The 22,522-nt window shown below is 37.5% G+C and overlaps 1 protein-coding gene across 1 annotated transcript in view; it reads left to right on the forward strand.

The window, feature by feature from the left end:
- The window catches only part of COL5A2 (collagen type V alpha 2 chain), a 115,845-nt gene extending 93,323 nt beyond the window's left edge, over nucleotides 1–22,522 (forward strand). Inside the window, exons 29-54 of the mRNA XM_013960576.2 lie at nucleotides 14–67; nucleotides 588–641; nucleotides 1,238–1,291; nucleotides 1,639–1,683; nucleotides 2,154–2,252; nucleotides 3,155–3,262; nucleotides 3,386–3,439; nucleotides 5,237–5,290; nucleotides 5,403–5,456; nucleotides 6,564–6,617; nucleotides 7,458–7,565; nucleotides 7,666–7,719; nucleotides 7,938–7,991; nucleotides 9,105–9,266; nucleotides 9,380–9,487; nucleotides 10,511–10,618; nucleotides 10,785–10,838; nucleotides 11,142–11,249; nucleotides 11,342–11,395; nucleotides 12,691–12,798; nucleotides 13,596–13,649; nucleotides 14,352–14,459; nucleotides 16,422–16,713; nucleotides 17,656–17,843; nucleotides 19,784–20,008; nucleotides 20,870–22,522. Of these exons, the coding sequence (XP_013816030.1) occupies nucleotides 14–67; nucleotides 588–641; nucleotides 1,238–1,291; nucleotides 1,639–1,683; nucleotides 2,154–2,252; nucleotides 3,155–3,262; nucleotides 3,386–3,439; nucleotides 5,237–5,290; nucleotides 5,403–5,456; nucleotides 6,564–6,617; nucleotides 7,458–7,565; nucleotides 7,666–7,719; nucleotides 7,938–7,991; nucleotides 9,105–9,266; nucleotides 9,380–9,487; nucleotides 10,511–10,618; nucleotides 10,785–10,838; nucleotides 11,142–11,249; nucleotides 11,342–11,395; nucleotides 12,691–12,798; nucleotides 13,596–13,649; nucleotides 14,352–14,459; nucleotides 16,422–16,713; nucleotides 17,656–17,843; nucleotides 19,784–20,008; nucleotides 20,870–21,016 (2,562 nt within the window). The 3' untranslated portion in view covers nucleotides 21,017–22,522. The remainder of the gene's footprint in view (nucleotides 1–13; nucleotides 68–587; nucleotides 642–1,237; nucleotides 1,292–1,638; nucleotides 1,684–2,153; nucleotides 2,253–3,154; nucleotides 3,263–3,385; nucleotides 3,440–5,236; nucleotides 5,291–5,402; nucleotides 5,457–6,563; nucleotides 6,618–7,457; nucleotides 7,566–7,665; nucleotides 7,720–7,937; nucleotides 7,992–9,104; nucleotides 9,267–9,379; nucleotides 9,488–10,510; nucleotides 10,619–10,784; nucleotides 10,839–11,141; nucleotides 11,250–11,341; nucleotides 11,396–12,690; nucleotides 12,799–13,595; nucleotides 13,650–14,351; nucleotides 14,460–16,421; nucleotides 16,714–17,655; nucleotides 17,844–19,783; nucleotides 20,009–20,869) is intronic.

Genomic DNA, 22,522 nt, shown 5'->3' on the forward strand with positions numbered 1-22,522 from the left:
CATTTTAATTTAGGGAGCCCCTGGTAAAGATGGTGAAGTTGGTCCTTCCGGTCCTGTTGGCCCACCAGTAAGTCAACTTTTTCAACACTGCATGCCTGCCTGCTTGTATTTCCATCCATTCATTAATTTTTCAGCCTCTGTTTTTATCTGTCTTCATGCCAGCTGTTGATTCCAAACCAAAGAAAAAAAACATTTAAATAAACAGTTTTCCTAGAAAAATGGTGAGCTTTGTGCTGAAACATGTATATATTGATATTCCAATTTCTTTTACTGACCTTTACAAAAAATAGTGCAAGGTGCAAAATTTTCTTATAGTCCATTTCCTTGACTTATTTGATTTCAGTGGAATGGAATGTTTTCCCATCAGCACAAAATTTATTCTGTGATCTTAAAGAAATAAGGAGATAAGCTATATCTTGCTATATCTTACTATATCTTTTAGATAGGGTATATGTTGACCTGAGATAAGTACAAATGTATAATAAACAAATACATAATTGAAAATACCTACACTATTCAGACAGAAGAAGAATGTGGAGCCTGCCTATATTTCTCTACTGTACACTTATTAACTTTCTTTTGTGTAGGGACTGGCAGGAGAAAGAGGAGAACAAGGTCCTCCGGGTCCTACAGGGTTTCAGGTATGTGTACTCATTTTTTTTAAGAGGAAAAAATAAGCAGTCATGTCTTTATCAACTTAGAGAAATTCAACAAAGTAATGCTTAACAAAATGAAAACTTCAGAATTAAGGCAACGATGCTCAGAATAATTAGTGATACTTAGTTCTAACACCAGCTGTGTGTTCAACTGAACTGGCATAAGTCTTAAGTACCAATCTATATCCCTTGAGAAAACCTATGTTGTTTTTTAATTTTGAATTGGAGATTTTCCAAATTTATTTGCTCCAAAAATGGAGCAAATGAATTGTTTTGATAAGGAAGTAGTAGTGAAGACAACTAGTAGTAGCAGTAATAAAATTAATCTCTGTTTATAGAGGACTTCAACACTTGTAGACATATGCATATCAAGACTAAAAATACATAAGGACTGTCATTTCTTTTTAGAGAAGAGGAAAACAGATGCTATATTCATGTAACTGTTTTGCTTGGGGATCATTGAGGGCATAATCTTATTTACTGTGTATAATACTACAACTCATATTCTTGGTGTCTTAATTAAATCTGAATTTACATAACATTTCATCACATTAGCGAGCATTTTATTTACTTTTTTACAGGGCTTGCCTGGGCCACCAGGTCCTCCTGGTGAGGGAGGAAAGCCAGGTGATCAGGTAATTTCTGTAAAATTTAATGAGAATTCACTTCATAAGGGAGTTTTACCTTTTCTTCTCTTTGTAATTTAATTTCCCACTGTGTTTCAAAGTGTGTACTGATGTAGTCTGCAGTCTGCAAACTGTCTATGAAGACTGCTTTGGGGTAAAATAATTACTAGAATTGAGCCATCTGCTTTGATTTGATTGGACATGCTCTCAGACACTGGACATCCTCTTGTCATGAACAGATACTTTTCCTAACTAGCCATCTACATTCACAGTACTATAAAAACTATGAAAAAGTTTATCTCTAATTTCCGTAACTATAATACTTTCATTCTAATAGTGACTTCTCCTCTGCATAGGGTGTTCCCGGAGATCCTGGGGCTGTTGGTCCTTTGGGCCCTAGGGTACGTATCTTTTTTCAGAACTAAACATTCATAACAGTGCTCTGAGGTTGAAGGTTGATATACTATACAGACTTGAACACCTCCAGTCAATATTTTGTCTTTATTTCACCAATAAAATGATTATAAACATGCATACATTTTAAGATGGTGTGTTAGTTATATAAACCAATGATTTTTTCATAGCTCATGAAGCTGTATTAATAGTGTTAAGTAGTTTGAGCTCTTCAGATGATACACAGACTGCAAAATTATTTGGTTTACAGCCTGTGAAAATGGCACTGTTATCAGTTTGTTGAGTGACAAACTGTATTATGCAACTCTAAGGATAAAAGCATAAATCTTTTTTTTTTTTTGTTAAGTTCTCCTGGGCTCTTTCTTCAAATAGCAGTACTGTATGAAGGGTGTATTTATCGTTTTTCCTACCAGAATTGTTTCCTGCCTACTAAATGTTATAATTATCTGTTCTGTAGGGAGAACGTGGCAATCCAGGAGAAAGGGGAGAGCCAGGTGCATCAGGACTTCAGGGTGAAAAGGGTATGGCTGGAGGTCATGGTCCAGATGGTCCAAAGGTAAGCTGAATGGAGATTTATGTTGCTGCAGTGATGTCGTGTATAATTCTGCTTGTTTGGAAGAACATGAAAGAGGGGTCTTTGTTATTGTAAAATGGTTATCTTTTTATGAAAGCTATCTTATTTAGATGAGGGTTCTAGGAGGAGAGTTTTCATGCAGTATTGAATGTGTTATTCCAGTATAACAGTATGAATGCAATGCAAGGTAGTAAAATGTTGAGAAATCACATTTTGTTTTCATTTATATAGATCTAAATTTTAAAATATTTTTTGTGTTTCTCAGTAGAACAGAGCAAAGCCATTTCTAAACTGCAGAAAACTAATTAGCATTGGCCCTGTTTTAAGAACCATGTCACTTTACATGAAGAGACAAAGCACAGTTGAGTGTTTAAAAGAAAATCAGAAAACTGCAAGCCAAACTGCAAGCCCTTACTTTCACCTACATTTGGTTTAGTTGGGTCTGGAAAGATCACCCCAAAAAGTGAGTTCCTGTGGTACTATGGGATCTGTAATATACAGAAAGGACATAACTGTAAGAAGCAAAGCATAAATAAAGCATCTCTGCTCCTGGCAATTTCTACCTGTTGCTATCTGGTGTAATGGACCTATCTTGCATCCCAAGCTTTGTCAAGGTAGAAAGAGGCTAGAGTTTCTTTTAGCCAGTCCTCACCCCAGGATGCATTGAGTACATACTGATGTATTTTGGAAAGACTACGGTATTACAGCTGGACTTCCTGAGTAATACAATGGGAAAAGAAAAGTATTTGGATATGAATTAGGTCCAAATTTAAGAGAAAATTATGACTTACAACTGTACCCCTGAGACTGCAACTCAGGCACAGCCTAGAGACACAGATACTTCTCAAATGCATGGACAAAAACTCACTTTTTATTCATTTCAGGGAAGTCCAGGCCCTAGTGGGACGCCTGGGGATCCAGGCCCACCAGGTCTTCAAGGTATGCCTGGAGAAAGAGGGATTGCTGGAACTCCTGGCCCCAAGGGTGATAGGGTAAGTCTGTTTATCTCTGTTCTGCTGAATAGAATTAACTGTCTCTTAATACTGTAATTGTTCCAGGATATGAACTATTCAGGATTTGGTGCCACAACTTTGACTTTCTGGTATTTTCCATAGGGCGGTGTAGGTGAGAAAGGTGCTGAAGGTACAGCTGGCAATGATGGGGCAAGGGTAAGTAAATCTATCACTCTTTTTAGACCCACTCTCCACATAGCAGATTGCTTACTGTGTTAGCGGTACTCAGCTCATAAACAATTTTCAACTTGAAGATATCATGGGTTGACAATCATCTCATCCCACTTACCCTCCAAATTTGGTCTCTAAATTTTTTTCAAGATTGCTATGCACAGTGTTTTGGGATGTTTGTGTTCAAGCCCATGTTTTGTGTGATAGATAATGGGAGCTAAGGTGTCAGTGGAAAAGATTCTCAGAAGCAAAATGTTGATTTGGGATTTACCTAAGCTGAACAAGAGTGAAAAGGTGAAAAAGGGACAGGCAGAGTTCAGTAGCCAAAAAGCAGACCCACTGGCTCTGACTGTTGAGCTAAGTTGGATACCTCCTTTTCATTTGAATTGATTTGCCCTCTCTCTGCCCTGAATTTTGCAGGCAAAAATGCCTGTAAATGTACTGTACAGCACAAGGGCAGTGAGTTACTGACACTTCTGCAAAGCATTGAATCTCCTGTGCGTAAGTAATGCAGATGGGCCCATATGCAGTAAACCTAATATGTTCAAGACATGTTGCATTCACTCTTCTGTGAAGACCAGCTGTCCAAGAACCCCAAGTGCATTAGGTTTGCTGTGTATGCACTGACCTTTTTTGCTTTCCAGAAGTGTTGGCATTACTCTGTACATATATTCCATATATTTGAGATTCTTCAACTTTGCAAACCAGTTGGAGTACTAGCTGCTAAACATCTGGAAATCTGAGATAAATATGAAAGATTCTCAAGTACCACCTGGACTAAATTTCTAGTTAGAGGAGAGAAGGGTTTTGGAGAAATTGTAGCATACAGAAGCCTTAACTCAGAATTATCAGCTGTTAGCTGGAATTAGTTATATAGGTCAGATAGTTTCCATAGATATAGAACAGTTCTTAGTTGTTAAAAGACAAGTTCATAGTTTACAGTAACGAATAAGTAAATTAAGTACATGGTCAGCTGAATGTAGATCCCTCTTCTAAAATCAGGTATCTGCAGATATTTCTGCTCCTTGTCACTAGAGCAATGACAGCGATGCAGTACCTTTTGTTAACACATTCTTTTTTGTATTTCTCTACAGTTTGAAGCAGCTTCCAGGGCACCTTTTTGTGGGAGGGAAATTTTGTTCAATACAAATGTGATGCACAAAGTCTGTGATATTCTGCTTCTAGTGAAAGCAAATTATAATTGGGGTATCTAAGTATTCAAGAAAGTAATATGGTTAGTGCTGCAGGATCATTATGTGCAGTTGATTGGATGGAGAGATTGGAACTGGTATGCCTAAATGCCACAAGGAGGACAAAAAGGACACTTTTCAGGAGTTTGCATGATATAAATAAATGAGCCTTCAAAGGTAATGATAGACCCTTTTTTGTTATTTTAAACAGTGAAGTACTAGCAGAAAAGATCTAGAGAGCTTCTGTGCAAGTTAGAGAAAAGGACCTCATTTCCTCCTGAGAGAGCAAAATAAAGCCAGAGCTTTTTGATCATTGGTCGTCTTCATAAACACTGCAAAAAGGAAAAGACGAAGTTAGTGAAGAATGAGAGAATGAGGGAAAGCAGGGCTTTTGAGATACAGGTTTTCAGTCTCTGGGAGAGAAAATGCGAGTAAATTTTAGATAAAGAAGACCCAACAAACTTGCAGAGGTAAAGGAGAAGAATTTAAAGGAGCTAAAATGCACATGAAAATGGTAAATAAGAGAAGTTTTAACTGAATGGTTTTGAAGCTTCTCTTTTCTAACTTCCTTTTATCTTAATTTGTTCAACAGGGTCTCCCTGGTCCAGTAGGCCCAACGGGTCCAGCAGGTCCCACTGGTGAAAAGGTAACCAGATTTTTGTGCCATTCCCTACTGAAGTTTCTTAATAGCAGCACACTTTATTAACAATTTCACTGCTCCAAGTTACTTGGGAAATAACCTTTAATTTTATTTTAAGGGTGAACCAGGTCCTCGCGGTCTAGTTGGTCCTCCTGGCTCCCGTGGAAACCCTGTGAGTAAACATGTTTGGTTTTTGCCTGGCATGAGTTGACAAATATTGCTAAGGGACTAATATTTAACACTGATCCAAACTCTAGGCATTTCTCTCACTTGTTGATAGGTTTTCCTCTTTTTCTTCTCTTTCCTTTTTAGCCAAAATTTATAGTGCCTGACTCAGTGCTGTGCACTTGTAAAACTATTGTCAGATTTTGTTCTGTACTGGTGTTAGGGCAATTTCTGCATAGAGTTACCCTTATTTACCCTCACTCCTGAAAGCGTGTCACCACTTTTAGTTATTTCAATCTTTCTAAAAGCATGCCTATACCAGATACTACTCTACACATATAAATACTTAGAAGGACAATGGACAGAGATACATCTCTCTTGATCTAATTATGTTAACTTGTCATCTTCTGCCTATTTGTGATTTTAAGGATTTTAAAGGTTGACTTTGATGATTAGGGAATTATGGGCTCAGCCCTTCTAGATCCTTGATACTGCTTGGAATTGATTAACTCTGTCGTAAATCAGAACAACCTTATTTCCAGTATAAATTGGAACAGCTTCCACCCCTCTGGGGAGTGCTGGGCCTTGGTAGCAATCATCTGCTTCTTTTCCAAAGAAACATTCTGTGGTAAGCTCAACTGAAGCAGCTCACAGCCCATTCTGACCTCACAGTAAAGTAGATGTTTGAACTACTGTTTTTTTTGCCCTGTGTGTTTGATTGGAATGGTAGGTTTACATAGAGTGTGTGCTCTCAGCTAATCCTGCTCTGACTGAAAGTGGTTGTGAACAGAGTTTCTCCTATTGTGGTTTTAGTCCTTGCACATGTTTTCCTTCTCTAAATTCTGAAAGTTCTTGAAAGTTTATATATAGTCTTGAACTTGTGCTAGATCTTAACATCATAGTTAACACTGTGTTTATTGTGTGATTAAATGTGAGATTGACACATTAAATGTGACTATTGTGTGATTAAGTGATCATTTAATTCTGATAACTAGAGCAAGAATATAATTACACTTATGATAGTAAATAGTTTATATCTTTTCTTCTTACTTGCAAATTATACTGTATATAGAAAGAATTTTATGTGAAAAACAATTCTTCATTTTTTGACCAGGGTTCCCGAGGTGAAAATGGCCCAACTGGTGCTGTTGGTTTTGCTGGTCCTCCGGTACGTGTTGTATAACACTAATCCTTTACTCATGCTTTGACACGTTTCATTTCTTACATTATGAATAATTCTGGAGTATAATTCTGGAACATGAGTCACATTTTTTTTACAAAAAGAGCTGTTTCTTTTTCCCATTATTATATCATGTAAAGAAAAGGGCCAATAAATACTCTGGACAGTTGAAAAGTGTTTTTGTTGATAAGATTATGTAATTGTTCACCAGATTTCACATCTTCCTGAATATGCTGTTTCCTTTGAGATTAAAATGAGGAAAGTTGTAAATTGTCATCTGCTGAAACATAGCAAAGATTTACCCCGTGAGAAGTTGAGGTTAGAATGAATAAAAGGAACAAGTAGAAAGTCTGTGTGTTTCAGTGAATACCCCAAACTTTCCCACAGGCAATAGTGCATTTCAGACCTTTCACAAATAGTTAGGCATCTACTTCTCTTGGGGTGGAAAAATCTAGAAAAGAGAATGTTTGCTGAATCCCTTTTACTTTTAGATATGTAATAGCTGCCAAGGAAAATAGGAAATATATAGATACTAAGGGGTCTAAAGAAAAGAAAAATATGAACTAGATCTGACAATATTTTTAATGCAAATATTGACTTCACAAAATTTTCAGAAAATCCTACCTGTGATCATCTAAAGACTGTGGTGAAAAGTTACAATTCTCTTGAACTGTCTCATTGAGCAAATGCACTACTACTGTCTTCTGGGCTGATTTGTTCTCCTGGATTTTTTTGCCTTCCAGAAATACCCTACAGATTGACTTTCTCGGACTGGAAGGATTTGCTATTTTCTGACCTGATCTCTCTTCTCTTTATTATTTCTTTTAGGGCCCTGATGGTCAGCCAGGTGTGAAAGGTGAACCTGGGGAACCTGGACAGAAAGGAGATGCTGGATCGCCAGGACCACAGGGCCTTGCTGGATCTCCTGGTCCACCAGTAAGTATAAAGAACGTTATCAGAGAACCAGTGGCATAGGCTGATCTTGCTTATTTAAAATGTCCTGAGTTTTCACTATCACACCTCTCTTTCTTCTTAGGGTCCTCCAGGTGTTCCCGGTTTGAAAGGTGGTCGAGGAACTCAGGGTCCACCTGTAAGTAGATTTTATTTTCTGCAACTTGTCTATAAATAATCTAATAATACAATTTTACATAAAATGTGTGTAAAGGAAAAAATGCACATATCTTTCTTCATCTCGGCTTGCATTTCACACACTGTAATTATAACAGTTGCTCATTAATTGAGCTAAGATCATTTCAGGTAAAAAATGCTGTATTCTTTCTGTAAAGTTGTTATTAACATGCTTTTTAGGGTGCTACTGGATTCCCAGGATCTGCTGGAAGAGTTGGGCCTCCAGGACCTACTGTAAGTTAATTCACATATTCCTAATAGGTGCATTTTATAAAATGATAGTCGAAAACCTGAAGACTAATTGAAACAGGAAAGATGAAGCAGTGTTTGTGGCCTGATGCTATAGCAGCTTGTTAGCACAGACTTCTGTGACTGCAGGTTTGCATCCTACTTTATTAAATAAAGCTTGTTAATCTTGGACTTTATCCAGTGTGTCCAAGTTAGTGCAAGACTTTCCACTGGGTGAAGTAGGCTTTGGTTAGGCTTTGAGCTGTTCAAACTGCTTGGGTGAATTAATTGCTTGCAGAAATGAAACCACATCTTGTATCATCTTGTCCTTTTTTTTTTTTTTCTTACTGTTTTTTCTTCAGTGATATCTGAAGTTAGGAGAGTTTTTGTAAAAGGAACAGGCCCCTGCCAGGCTATCCCACCTGTGAAGTTATTAATATAATCTACTAAAAAAAAAAAATAGCACCAAAAGAACACTTACATCTAAACATTTGCAGAAACACTGAAATAAAAATAAAAAAAATAGCTGTGGCTCAACAAGTAAAAATTCAGCTCCATTTCTCTGTGTGTCACTGTCTTCATGTGTCTTTTTATGTTTTCATGAAAAAAATGACTCACAGTCATTGTGAGTTTATCAAAAGGTGAAGAGAAGTTAAAGCAGCTGTATTAAAACATAATATAAATGTGAAGTCTTTCAAAAGAATTTTGGTAAATGGTCAAAGGTACAAGAAAACACTAATTGGGACAAAGGGAATGGAAAGCTTAAATATGAACTTTTAGCTTGATGATATTGGAAAGAATGAATGAGGGTGAGTTTTCTGGCCATAATTGCATGTCTGAGATTTAAAAAAAAAAAAAAAAAAAGTCCTTTAAAGGAGGAAGTTTGGAATTGCAATGGGGCAGGGGGAAAGGGGGGAAGAGGGATAGAGCTTGTACATCATTTGAAAATCCTGGGAGTCCAACACCACTGTAAATGAGGTGGTACTAGCTTGGGGTCATCACGCATTGGTCCTTTCTTAGCATATGTGTATTTATTAGTTAATCAAAACACAGTCCTTAGAGTTTAATTGCCGTGATAAGAGCAAAGTCTAGTGTGACAAGGTCTTTTAATCTTATTAGGGAGCTCCAGGGCCTGCTGGGCCTATTGGTGAGCCAGGAAAAGAAGGTCCCCCAGGTCTTCGCGGTGATCCTGGTTCTCATGGCCGTGTGGGAGATCGAGGGCCAGCTGGGCCCCCGGGAGGTCCTGGAGACAAGGGCGACGCAGGGGAAGACGGGCAGCCGGTACGTTCTCGTTGATGGTATTAATTCTCTCTAAGCTAACTCTAGGCTTGATCTTGTTACCTATGTTATTGATAGTGAAGTGATAGTAATGTTTCATCCTTTGCGGATTTCAGGGCCCGGACGGCCCCCCTGGTCCAGCAGGAACTACTGGTCAAAGAGGTATTGTTGGTATGCCAGGACAGCGAGGGGAAAGAGGCATGCCTGGGCTGCCAGGTCCTGCAGTAAGTAACAACCTAGTCAATATACCAGTCTTAAGCATCTTCATCAGCTTTGTGGATCTGAGAGTGTAGTGTCCAGTGAGTGAGGAGAAAGTTGGAAAACCCCCATTACAGGATTTAATAGAGAGAGAGTAATGAATAACTAAACCTCATGCAAATGCATAAGGTAGAAGATTTTATTTTTGCCATAATGCAGGATCTGAACCTGAATTAAAAGTAAATGGGTAATAGTGTTAAGGCTTCTAGTTAACATGTTAGAATTTGACTGGAAATTAGGTATTTAAAAAATAAAAACCAACCTCACACTTCATTTAGGTACCCAAAGGCCACCTGAATGGGAGTAAATATTTCATAAATGTCATTGTGAACTGCAGTCTTCAAAATTGCCATTTGGGCTTTCTTTGCTTTCACATGGGATTTACAGATATTTCTCAGAAAGCCTAATGATCCAGGAGAGCAAGTCATTAAATAGAGTATTAGTAAAAGGGCAGAGGACAACTGTACACCACCGAATTCATAAAGTCAATTTATAGCTAAAGTGAACCAGAGATTATTGCAGGCTCAGAAGCTGTGTTTGTGTTGAGACACACAAAAAAATTATGTTAGTTATTTCAAGCTGCATTACATTTTTCCAGAGTCTGATTAGTCTCCCAGAGTTAGCAAGCTCTTGTCCATCATGGATAATGCCACCAGACGTATTGACATATCAAGGGAGTGTGTGCTTAGAGTTACTACTAGAAAGACTAACTAGAAGTGCAACTCCTAGTCAAAGGCCTATTCAAACAGCTGTTAATAAAAAGCAGCTAACACAATGAAACTGTTTAAAAATACATAGTATATCAAATATATATCAAAAATCTATACAAACGCTTTCATTAATTCTCAATTTTTGGAAGTTACAAATGTTGATGGTATTTCAGATTATGGATTATGGATTCATAAGTAGTGTTTTACAGGCAGCAATTTTCTTGTGTCTTCTTTATTTTATGATTTAAATTATGATGTGATATTTCTCATCTTTTTTAGGGTACACCAGGAAAACAAGGTCCCACAGGGCCACCAGGTGATAAAGGTCCTCCAGGACCTATAGGCCAGTCAGGTGCCACTGGACCTGTAGGTGAAGCTGGTCCAGAAGTAAGTATTGGAGTGTAATACCATGGAAAAAAAAGGCACTAGTCTAGCAGTTATTCTCCTAGAGTTGAAGTTAGAGATGGAGAACACCTTTCTAGTTCTTTGTTCTTATACAAGTGCAAGATTACAGAGCAAATCAATAGTCCTATTTTTGGTTCTCTAACTCTAGGGACCTGCTGGTAATGATGGTACTCCTGGACGAGATGGAGCTGTTGGAGAACGTGTAAGAATATATTGTTTTATTAAGTCACTTTTATAAATCTCCATTTTATTATTTATTTACTGCAGGCTATTTCTCTTCATTCAGTTTCCCTGAATGGAGGACTTTTTCTAAAAAAACATATTACAGCTTTGAATAAGAAGTACCTGTCAAAGCTGAGGAAACCTGGCTAAGAACACTTGCCTCCAGAAACTCAGACTTGAGTTCTTACAGCAAGGATATCTTCGTAAATCATAACTGCTAGAAAATGGAATAGGAATGCTAAAGTATTATTTAGATGAATAATGTTGAAATTATGTTTCTCAGGGTGATCGTGGTGAACCTGGACCTGCAGGCTTACCAGGTTCCCCAGGGGGTCCAGGAACTCCAGGTCCTGTTGGCCCTCCAGGAGATGCAGGTCAAAGAGGTGAAACTGTAAGTGAGGCATTTTATTTTTGTCTATCAAAAATATATTGTATATGCTTTTGTGTATTCCCTCACATGTCATCTCTATGCAATCTTTGTAGGGTTCTCGAGGTCCGATGGGTCCCCCAGGTCGTGCAGGAAAAAGAGGCTTGCCTGTAAGTTCTCCGTAGTCACTGTGGATAATCTGAGATACTTTTTACAAGGGAGTGTAAGGGAAATTGAGCCCAATTTAGAATGCTGAATTGCGATTGAACTTCTAGTGTTCTGCCTGCAAATGAATGTAGAATGTCTTCCAAGCTGTAAAGCTGCGCAGATCTTTTTTAATATACTAGTATTCCTATGCTTTCTTTAAAAATAGTTTCAGAGAAATAACAAATGCTTTTGAAGTCTCTATTTGGAGGGCAATGCTGTCCAGATGATGGGTATGACCTGAGCTTGAAAATGGCTAGAGTCTGTGTTTGACAAATCAAATTTTGGGAGAAGAAAGAAATGAATACTGAACAGAAAGACAGATTTTTAGATCAAAATGGCAGAAATGTAACAAAATCACCTGTTTCCATGAAACTGCCTTATTCAACTCACGAGATTCTGACTTCAATCCAAATGGAAAAACAAACAAAACTCATCTTTTTCTGTTATATAACTCATTTACAATCCAAGCTTGGAACAAAAACTTAATCTCAAACTTGGGAAATTCAAAAGAATGCTGTCCTATCCCTAAGCAAAAGTCATAGGAGAAAAAGGAAAAGTTTATTAAATAGTTAGCAATAATGATGTCATTGATAAACTATTTGGAATTTTGCATTGAGAGATTTAACTTGAAATTTGGGCTGACAAATACAGATTTGAAAGCAGAAACTGTTTTTTCCAATGATTTTTTTTAAATCAATATGAGAAGTTTGAAACTGTCAGAAATACCAGAATGAAATTATAACATTAATAGAACCAAGCCATTTGTTCTGGAGAACCTGAACACTGTTATCTGTAGTTAGGGAATGGAACTTCAGTTGCATTTTAATCATAATGAAGGAACTGTGAAAAGTAAAGGTGCAATATGGGGGACGTCATACTGAAAGTAGCTTTTATGATTCCTACGGTAAAGATTCATAATATTTTAATCTTGTCTGTAACAATTATTTGCCATATGTACTATGACAAAGATATTTCTCAACATTAGTAATTCTGCTATGTAACTTATTAAATATTTTTATCACAGTTTTTTTGACTGTATGATAGAGCTAAACAGACTAAATTTACTGCAAATGTAATTAAGCACAACACTGTCTTATGTAATTTTTACTTTTTTTTGGTAAAAATTAAGATTCCTGGAGCTGTCCCAGCACCACCACCTTTCTAGCTTTAGTAGTGAAGGAGGTCGGAGAGCAGTGTCTAAAGCAAAATGAATTTTTTTCCAGTCCAGAATCTTACATTTCATCACTGATGCTTACAGGGTCCCCAAGGGCCTCGTGGTGACAAAGGTGACAATGGAGATCGAGGTGATAGGGGCCAGAAAGGACACAGGGGTTTCACTGGGCTTCAAGGTCTTCCTGGTCCTCCTGTAAGTTGTTCTGGTTTTACTGTAATTTTATTTTCTTTTTAGTTGAACCATATATTGGGACCATAGTTATTTAAAATACATAAATAAATACAAGAGCTATTTTTTCCCAATAGGTGCTTGCCAGTGGCCTGACTGTCTGCACTTGTGCTTTGCAAGATTTGCGTTCTGCTCGTTTCATTTGTGCCAATCCAAAGGGGCCAGTCACTGAGAATCTATGACTTGGCAGCACAGGATGATTACAAAAGTTGATAGTTTCAAAGCAGCACATTAGAGTTTACAAGACGTTTTGCCAGTGTGACAGTATGTCTCTAAAATATTTGCAAGTACTTCCTGATTGCAGTGGCAATTGGTTAGCAATGCCATGAAAAACTTGATTTTTGTCATTTGTTCACTGACCTGTGCAAGGGCTGAAAGTTTCAACATCCAGGAAGAGAGTCAATAAAAAGAACCGCAAAGCATCTTTCCACTTCAGAATAGTGCTGACAGTTACTCTTTTGTAACCCAGTCTGATTCTGAATGTCATGAAAGCAAGGCTGTTCTGCAGGAACAACTTTATACATAGCCAAGCACCAGAAAATTCTATTCTTCTAAATTTTGATGGCTGTTGTTACTGTGTCTTTGTGACAGAAGAGAACAATAGGATGAAAATTAATCATAAGAGCGAAATGTACTGCCCATTGTTCATGCATATTATAACCCTATGCCTGCATATTTGCAGATATCACACACTGGGTTTTTTTTAAGCTAAAGGAATATGCTTTAGATATCTCAATGATACCATAATTTCTTCCATTTAGGGTCCTATTGGTGAACAGGGAAGTCCTGGCATTCCAGGCCCTTTTGGTCCTCGGGTGAGTATCATGTTTCAGGTTTTGGTATTTTCCCCACTCTCACATTTCTATTTGGGTTTCATTTTTAGTTTACTGGTATTTATCAACTTCAGTGTCATGTGGTGATTAACCGTATTATCTTTTGCTGAGGGATGTTACCTTGTTTGATATAACAAAACTTTAACATAAGCCTAGCTTATAACCAGATAAAAAGGCCAGTTCTGAGTCACTACGGTGCTCCTGTCTTTTTATACAGACTTTTGCTACAGCTGATGCAAAGAAGCCATGCATGTGGCAGCTCTGCTTACTGCAGCTCTGCCTTTCATACCCCCTATGTATGTCATTGACCCAAAAGCAGCGGAAAGATATGGCTCCCTAGGGTGTTCCCAAGTGACAGGATATCTCTGGGTCTATATACAGGTGGGCATAAAGCAGCTACTCCAAAGTTTGGGTAGCACTCAGAATTGAACCCACCTGTATGGTTTGGGAAAAACACAGCTGATCCAAGGTGTATTGTCTCAGGCAATTGACTTCAGAAAATAGCATTAAAACTGCCACCTTCTTAATTTTAGAGAAGAAGAAAAAGGGTGATTTTTAAAAATCAGGTAATGGACAAAAGTAATTGTATTGCCTCCTGAAGAGATAATGCTTGTAAAAGGCTGTTTTCGATAACTTTGTTATTAAATGCTAAAACACATTCCTTCTTTCTCTCATTTTGTCCAGGGCCCTCCAGGTCCAGTTGGTCCTTCAGGCAAGGATGGAAGTCCTGGACCACTTGGGCCAATTGGGCCTCCGGGTGTTAGAGGAAGTGTGGGAGAAGCTGGACCTGAAGTAAGTTGATGGGAACATAGAGGGAAGAGATTACCTTCAAATAATGCAATTTTTTACACTCTATTGCAGCAATTTCTCAAACATCCATGAGCCCAAAGCAAATCATAAGATTAGATATAGTTTCTCCAACAGATAGCTAGGGTAACTGTGTTTAAAAAGGACTTTCTTACTAACTTCTTCCAGACCTGTGAGTATCCTAGTCTCATCCACCTATGATATCCTTAGGCCAACCTGAAGCTACTTCTGTAATTAGCTGGCTGGACCGTGCTGAATCTGCAGCTCAACATGGCTATTTGGCAATTTGTGCCCTAAAGCCTCAGGCCTAAGCACGGTTCAATGGGTGCCTCTGGAGCCTGCAGTAGTGCAAAGTCAGCTTTCATGTTGGCCCTACCATTAAATTAATTCCAGTCCCACAAAGGTGATGCTGACTTAGGAACAGCCAGGTGACCCTGATTGCCAGCAGCATACTCCATCATGCCTTGCATTAAGGAAATCCTTAAGTCCAAACTACTAGCCCAAAATCTAACACTGACCTCAGCTCACCTTCAGCCTAATCTGAAGTTTACAGGCATCACCATGAGCTAATTTGCAACAAAGAAAAAGTGGTCTGACCATTTTCAAAAAAGTCCTAAACTTGGCCAAATGCCCTCCACACATTCCACATTTACCAATCTGTGTTCTCCTAAGTCATAAAACATAATTTGTAGCATCCCAAGGGGTATAGATAAAAAATTAGAGGGATTTGAGAACAGCCTGATATGAACGATCGTGTGAAGAGTTAAAAGATTTGCATTGCTTATTTTGGAGTGGATATGGGAAATGTGGAATAAGGGTACCTAAAATAATGAGTCACAGAGAGAAACAGTTTCTGCTGTTCTTTTGTCTCATAACACAAATATTCATGTTGTTTCCTGTGTTTATCATGTGCTAATATTTACCCTATTTCATTTAATTTTCTGCCAATTTTCATTATCTCTGCTTCTGCTGAGGCACCAAAACTTGAATGAATAGTCTATAAATAAAATAAAAGTGCTGCATTTGCCAGACACAGAATGTGTTAGTTTGGGTGTGTGTTCTGTATTAAACATTTGGAGCACTAATTGCAAATTCTGAGGTAATTAATGTCCAAGGAAAAGCTGCATCCAGATATACCATCTGTTGCACCAGAGTATCAAACTTGCAATGAAGATATATTACAGACTTTCTGCTGCCAAGGAAGAGCTGGCAGAGTCTGCAGGTGGAGATACAGTGTGTACCAACAGACCTTTTCTGTCTCAAGACTCAGTTACCTCCCCAAGTATCACAGTCCAGGTTGACAGAAGGACCTCAAAACCCCTCGTTCAGGAAAATAGCCTTACTCAGGGAAACACCTATTCTGCCAAACAAGGATGAAATGGATTCTGTATCACGTGTTTGGAGACCTGTGGCCAAAAAGCTCAGCACTATGCACAATAAATGTAAAGATATTTCTGGTGCCCAGTTTTCCCTGCAGACTTTACTAATTCAAAGTGTGCCTAAGACAACTCAGTAGAAACAAGAATTTTAGTTTGTTCTAAAAAATCACTTACAGCTGTTGGGAGTTTTAAGAAATAAATTCATTAGGCAGGGATTTGAAGGAGGAGGGAGGAATGGCTTAAAAAAATGGAATCAAGAGGCCGTTCCTTGCTGACTTTTTCCAGCTGTTTAGTCCGACAGCTGGGAATAAGTAGAAATTGAGCAAGGTAGTAAGACAGGCAGTGAGGACATGAAGCAGAGAGAATGCCTCACATGCAGTTCTAGTCTCTTACCTCTGTTCCTGGGACTGTGATTTTGTTATCCATATCTGAATGTTGCCTGCATCCTAGGGTGACTGGCCCTGAAGTTTTGCTTTATTAGTGACCGGCTTCCCTTCGCTATCATTTTGCCTAGTTGACTCAGCTGTCCCTGTATTGCCTTTTTTGTTTTTGTTTGTTTTTACTTTAGGGTCCACCAGGTGATCCAGGCCCTCCAGGCCCCCCAGGCCCTCCAGGACACCTTACTGCTGCCATTGGTGACATTATGGGACACTATGATGATGCTATGGCAGATCCACTACCAGAGTTTACTGAAGATGAAGCAGCCCCAGATGATCACAATAAAACAGATCCAGGAGTCCATGCCACACTGAAGTCACTGAGCAGCCAGATCGAGACTATGCGCAGTCCTGATGGTTCAAAGAAGCACCCGGCACGCACTTGTGATGACCTGAAGCTTTGCCACCCTTCCAAGAAGAGTGGTGCGTATAAACACACCATCTTCTGTATGTGCCATATTGTTCTGACTTATTCCAGAATATATTTGGGTCACTGAAAAAATACATAATGCAGATTTTGATGGTCTAAACTGACATTCACACTAGGAGCTCATAAACTTCTCACAAATGTATTATTTCTTCTTACCTATGAAGTGTATCTTCTGATGTATCCCATGTTTATTCAATATTTATTCAGATGTATTTTTACATCTGAAATATTTTATACTTTCATGGAGTGCTACTTCTTGAAGTGTTATCACCATAGAGCACTTACCAACCTATCTCTGCAATCATGTACCTCACTTGTTAATATTTGCTTAACTGTTGTCAGCTCGAAGTGTTGCCTGTGGGTGCCCAGTGCATTCCATTGCTGACAATCTGCGAGTGCTTTCCATCCAGAATTTTCTGCTGCTTCTCCATATTGGCAATTCGTAGGTAGTAATATGCTAACATGCCAGTTAGGAGTTTGCCTAATGTATACTGGTTAGCAGTGATAAATGAGAACAGACTGGAAGGCAGAGAGGATCCATGGGAGGCCTTTCCAGCTTTTCCCCATGTCCTGAAACTTTGCCTCCAACATCAACAATTGGAGAAGCTGCCATCGGATTCTCATATGGAGGGAAAATCATCTTTTAACTGTTGTGTTGTCTTTATGTTCTGAGAGTTTCTAGGAGCTTTGCAATGGATTTAAACAACCTTAATAACCTTAAACAACTTCCAAGTCTGAATTCCTTGATTTTGAAGTATTTGAAATATTGATCAGCTTGTATCTTAAAGCGACATTATAATGTATATCTAAAGCACACATTTAAATACAAACCAAATTGTTACATGAAGTGTATGTCTGTTTTTCTTCTTTTTGTATTGTCTCCCCAGTTATTTCAGGAATCTTAATAATACAGTGGAGTTCACATTTCTTTGTAGGTGAATATTGGATTGATCCTAATCAGGGATGTGTTGAAGATGCTATAAAAGTATACTGCAACATGGAAACTGGAGAGACCTGCATTTCTGCAAACCCATCTACTATACCACGCAAAACATGGTGGACCAGCAGGTCATCTGATCTGAAGCCTATTTGGTATGGCCTTGATATGAACAGGGGATCACAGGTAACTAAACACGTTTAATTTCAAGAATTCTCTTCTATTCTAGTTCCTTCTGGTTTGGATTTTATCTGCTGCACTGAGCAGAGTCTGCTGTGGTCAGAACCTTATAAATATTGTTTGACTGGTGGATATTCAATCTGTTGTTATTATCATACAGCAGTTATAGGAAGGGAGTCTGGGAGAAACTATGCAAGTATATTTCAGGCAGGATCAGCTATGACTAGACCACTGCTGGTGGATGTTTATTTTTCTTAATCCTAAAAACTTCAACTTTTCCAGCAATCTGTTTTAGTAACTCTCTATTGTTGTCCTTAAAAAGTGTTTTCTTTTTCTTTAAATCCTAATGCATAATTTAAATAACTTTTGTTTTAATTGCAATCCACTCTTTCTTTCAGAATACTCTTTACTCCTAAAAAATATAAAACCTCCTTTATAAATTCTCTCAACTAAGCTGGTTTTAAAGAAAGCATGATTGTTGTATTATGTGTGTCAGGACCCAATACATCAGTGTCTAGACAGACAAAAATCCCTCTCTTAGCTTTCCATGGGGTTTTCCCTCTGTGATAACTGCTAAAAGTAGGCTTAATGGTGCTGCCAAATAACATAAGTTTATGATATGCAAAGTATATAATTATTCCATCAGCTTGTACCTTTTTGTTCCTAGTTTATTGAATCAAAAACATAGAAAGCATTTGCAGTTTTTATTTCATAGGGAGTAATTAAACATCTTTAAAATGAGTATTTGGTGGGTGAAAATAACTGTGCCATTATCAGCTAGATTCCTGATAACAGTTCAGAACTTTAACAATTGGGAGCAGATATGATACTGGTTGCATTTTTGAGATGCTCAGTGCTTTTACGTCCTACTAAATTCAGAAGAACTTGCCATCACCCAGAATGTCACAGTTGACATATAACAGCCTGCAGAGCTACAAAATGGGTTTTTGTAAGTCAGATACTCTTTGGCAGAAGAAATTATCTTAAGGAAAACTATAAAAGAACATATAATTTTTGACAACATTGTCAGACTTGATAACTACCAGTATGATCTGTGTAATAGTCGCATGAACACTTCAAATATTCTAAATAATAAATGTATTTCTGATATCAATAAACATAGATAACACATTTTGTATATAATGACAGTAGCAATAAATAAGATTTTCTCTTTTTTGGCAAAGTGTAGTGGAATGTGCACATTTTTAGTCATTCCTAACTGTGGTTTTCTATGTTGCAATCATTCACAAAGCATGAATAAAATGAAAACTGCACAGGTATGGCAAAAATCTCAGTTATTTTAGAATTTTTGTTATTTACAGAAAAATTGATGGAGTTTCTTATAGAAACAGTGAAAAAATATAAAAGCATTTTTCAAACTTCTGCCTAAGTTAATTTTATAATGTCCATATGTAAATGTATAGGTATTTTTATTTAGTCAAACTTTTGCTGTTGATGATGCTTCTAAATAAAATGTAAACTCTATAGAAAACAAGCTCCTAAAGTTGTGATATAGTAGGTAGAATATAAAAGGGTTTTCTGTGATTGATGTTTGTTATCTAGTTTGAGGTTGCTATAAATTACTATTTCATACATAATGTTTAGCTCTTACTGAATCCATTTTTTGAAAGAATTCAGTATTCATTCAAAAACTTGAAATGTCTGTGGACACCCAACTGCCTTCCAGAATAGGGTCAGTTGTTCACTTTCAAAGTTTCTGCATTACGATCAAAATTTTCCAAAATGATCCCTGCTACAGGATGTCTGTATTTCTTGGTCCTCAACTTGCAGCAAATCACAAATGAAATCATTCTTGTATTTTCTGTCATAGGTCTTGTGCTAGTCATGTCTGGAAAGGATTATGAGAATGGCAGATATGTATAAAATTCACACACTTTATTTGAATTTTCATGTAATATATGTTAATCTATTTCGTATCTTCACAGTTTGTGTATGGGGATACCGCTGTCACTCAAATGACATTCCTGCGCCTTTTATCAAAGGAAGCTTCCCAGAATATCACTTACCATTGTAAGAACAGTGTTGGGTACATGGATGATCAGACTAAGAACCTGAAAAAAGCTGTAATTCTGAAAGGCGCCAATGACCTGGAGATCAAAGCAGAGGGAAACAGCCGATTCAGATATACTGTTCTTCATGACAGCTGTTCTGTAAGTTCTGTCTTTTTATCATTCGGTATGGAGAAAAAGGACTTTTCTAATATTGTCAGTTCTTCCTCAATTTAGCAAGAATTCATAGAACAAGATAATTAAAATGCTGCAGAATTTCAACATGAATTATAGAAGTAACAGGTCAAACTGATATTTTAATACAGTTCTGGGTTCACTTAATGGAAGTCTGCACTATTTAGAGGATATTTATAAATTACTAGTTATTAGTGAGCATACTGAGATATATATCTTACCATCTTGCATCTCCCAATACTTGTTTACCTCTGTGGGGGATCCCACAAAGAAACCAAATAACTTCAAGCACTTGTCTGCCAGATGAATAGCAATACACTAAAACAAATTTGTTGGTGCTGTGGCTGACCTAGCTGGAAAGGAGGAATGGTCCCACAAAAAAATTCCCAGTGGGAATCAAAACGATCAGGTAGAAGTAGCATAAGTTTTTTTCATGTTCAATAACATTCTCAGCCAAGATCAAGATATTGGCAAAATATTTTTAAAGTTAGCTTTGGACTTTAAATAAATTAGAGTGTGCATTAATGGAGTGTAGCCCAAGAATACATGTGCAGGAGCATATTAACACACAGGGAAGAACTTCATAAGAAGAAGAAAAATCAATCCAGTTTGAGAAGGCCTTAATGTGTCAATCTAAAGGATCTGCTCATCACTGTAAAAGCAGTATTATACATTTTAAAATGATCAAGGTGCAGTGCACAAGATGGTGCGTCGTTCAGTGGAGATACAGTGAGATCCTTCTGAAATACCTCACCTGGCTCACCTGCTGGCATTCAGCCTGCTTCTCGCACAAGCTCGGGCCTAACGCTTCCTTTCTTTGTTTTTCAGAAACGTAATGGGAATGTGGGCAAGACTGTCTTTGAGTACAGAACGCAGAATGTGGCGCGCTTACCTGTCATAGATATTGCGCCGGTGGACATTGGCAGCACCGACCAGGAATTTGGAATTGAAATTGGGCCAGTTTGCTTTGTGTAAGAGAAAGGGGGGAAATTTACACATTACCCAGCAACAGCAGCAATTAAACACATGAACTTAGACTGAAGTTAATCCTGAGACTCTTGAAGTAATGGCTGATATTGGATCAGCATTGTATATACAGTTCTTCTTAAATGCCCAGCCTCCTTTTGAATATTTATTTTACTTACAAACCTTCTGTTTTAAATGATTGAAATTAACTTTTGTAGTACAACAGTACAATTTTAAGAGGACCGATGATCACCTTTTAAAAATAATCTGAATCTTTCCTTGCTTTTGCTTCAGATTATTTGAAAATTTACATGTATTCAAAATAGATAGTTTTAATGTGGAACTATGTAAAGCTCTAAGGATTATTTCTTTTGCTTGGATGCATACTGAGTAACAGAAGAGTAGAGCACTTGTGCGAACTGTTGGTTGTATTTGAATCAGGTCTACTCCCTCTACCCCAGAATGTCTTCCTGTGGTTGCCAGTAGGATAGCCATTCACAGAAATCTGTCTTGTATAGAATAAAATCTCTTCAAATAAGACCATCTTAATTTGGCATTGCCTTTCCTGCACTTTCCTATGTAATAGTCTGCTCAGAAGAGGATTCCACAGCCATGATTAATTTATGAAGTAAAAATACTACTGGGGTAAATATGAGTTTTCAGTAGAACTGTCCCATATAAATTTTAAGGCCTGACTTCTTACTTCTCACAATATACCCATGTAATTCCATTAAATTATCATTTATCTTCAAAATACATCTTAAACCCAATGCTTGTTGATTTTCCAATACTTGTCCATCTAATAAGCCCTTACATATCAAATTATACAGGTATCTTATATATGGTGCCAATTTATGTATGTTGCAAGTCATTCACATGTATACCAGACCATTTGCTAATAAAGAGAAAGAGAGTTTAGAAATTCATTGTTTTTAGCTGACATCCAGACATGCATCGCCAGTAATTTTTGACTTAATGGCCTTGAGTTGTCAAGGCAAGAAAGTTCCATCATTTCTTAGCATGAGCTACCTCATCTCTAGAAATTGGGATGCATTTAATATTCTTGTTTTTATTTTAGATATTAAAAGGTGCTATGCTTCTGTTATTATTTCAAGAATGGAGATAGGCAGGGCAAAAATAATAACAATAAAAAAAAAGTGATGGTGCTAAATGACTCTATAGAAGGCTGATAAAATAAAGATGCCTACTGTCAATGTCATTTTCAGAGTTTAGCTGTTAGGCTTATGGTGTGTGAAAGAACAATGTTACAGTGCATTTATCTGTTGGTCATACAGTATATAGAATGTTTTGTACCACCAGCATGCTTTACTTTGTAAAGCATGTAGGTACAAACTTGCTTAGTTTTTTGTTTCTTTACTGCATTTGTGCTCTCCACATTTTTGTTTGTTTCTTTAAAAAAAATAAACAGCTGGGGCCATCCCTAAAGAAAGTCATGCACATAGCTTTATTCATGTATCTTTGCAAAGCATTTAATTAAATACATGCTTCTTGCTA

Source organism: Apteryx mantelli, chromosome 6 (genome assembly GCF_036417845.1).
Source record: "Apteryx mantelli isolate bAptMan1 chromosome 6, bAptMan1.hap1, whole genome shotgun sequence".
NCBI classification, from domain to species: domain Eukaryota; kingdom Metazoa; phylum Chordata; class Aves; order Apterygiformes; family Apterygidae; genus Apteryx; species Apteryx mantelli.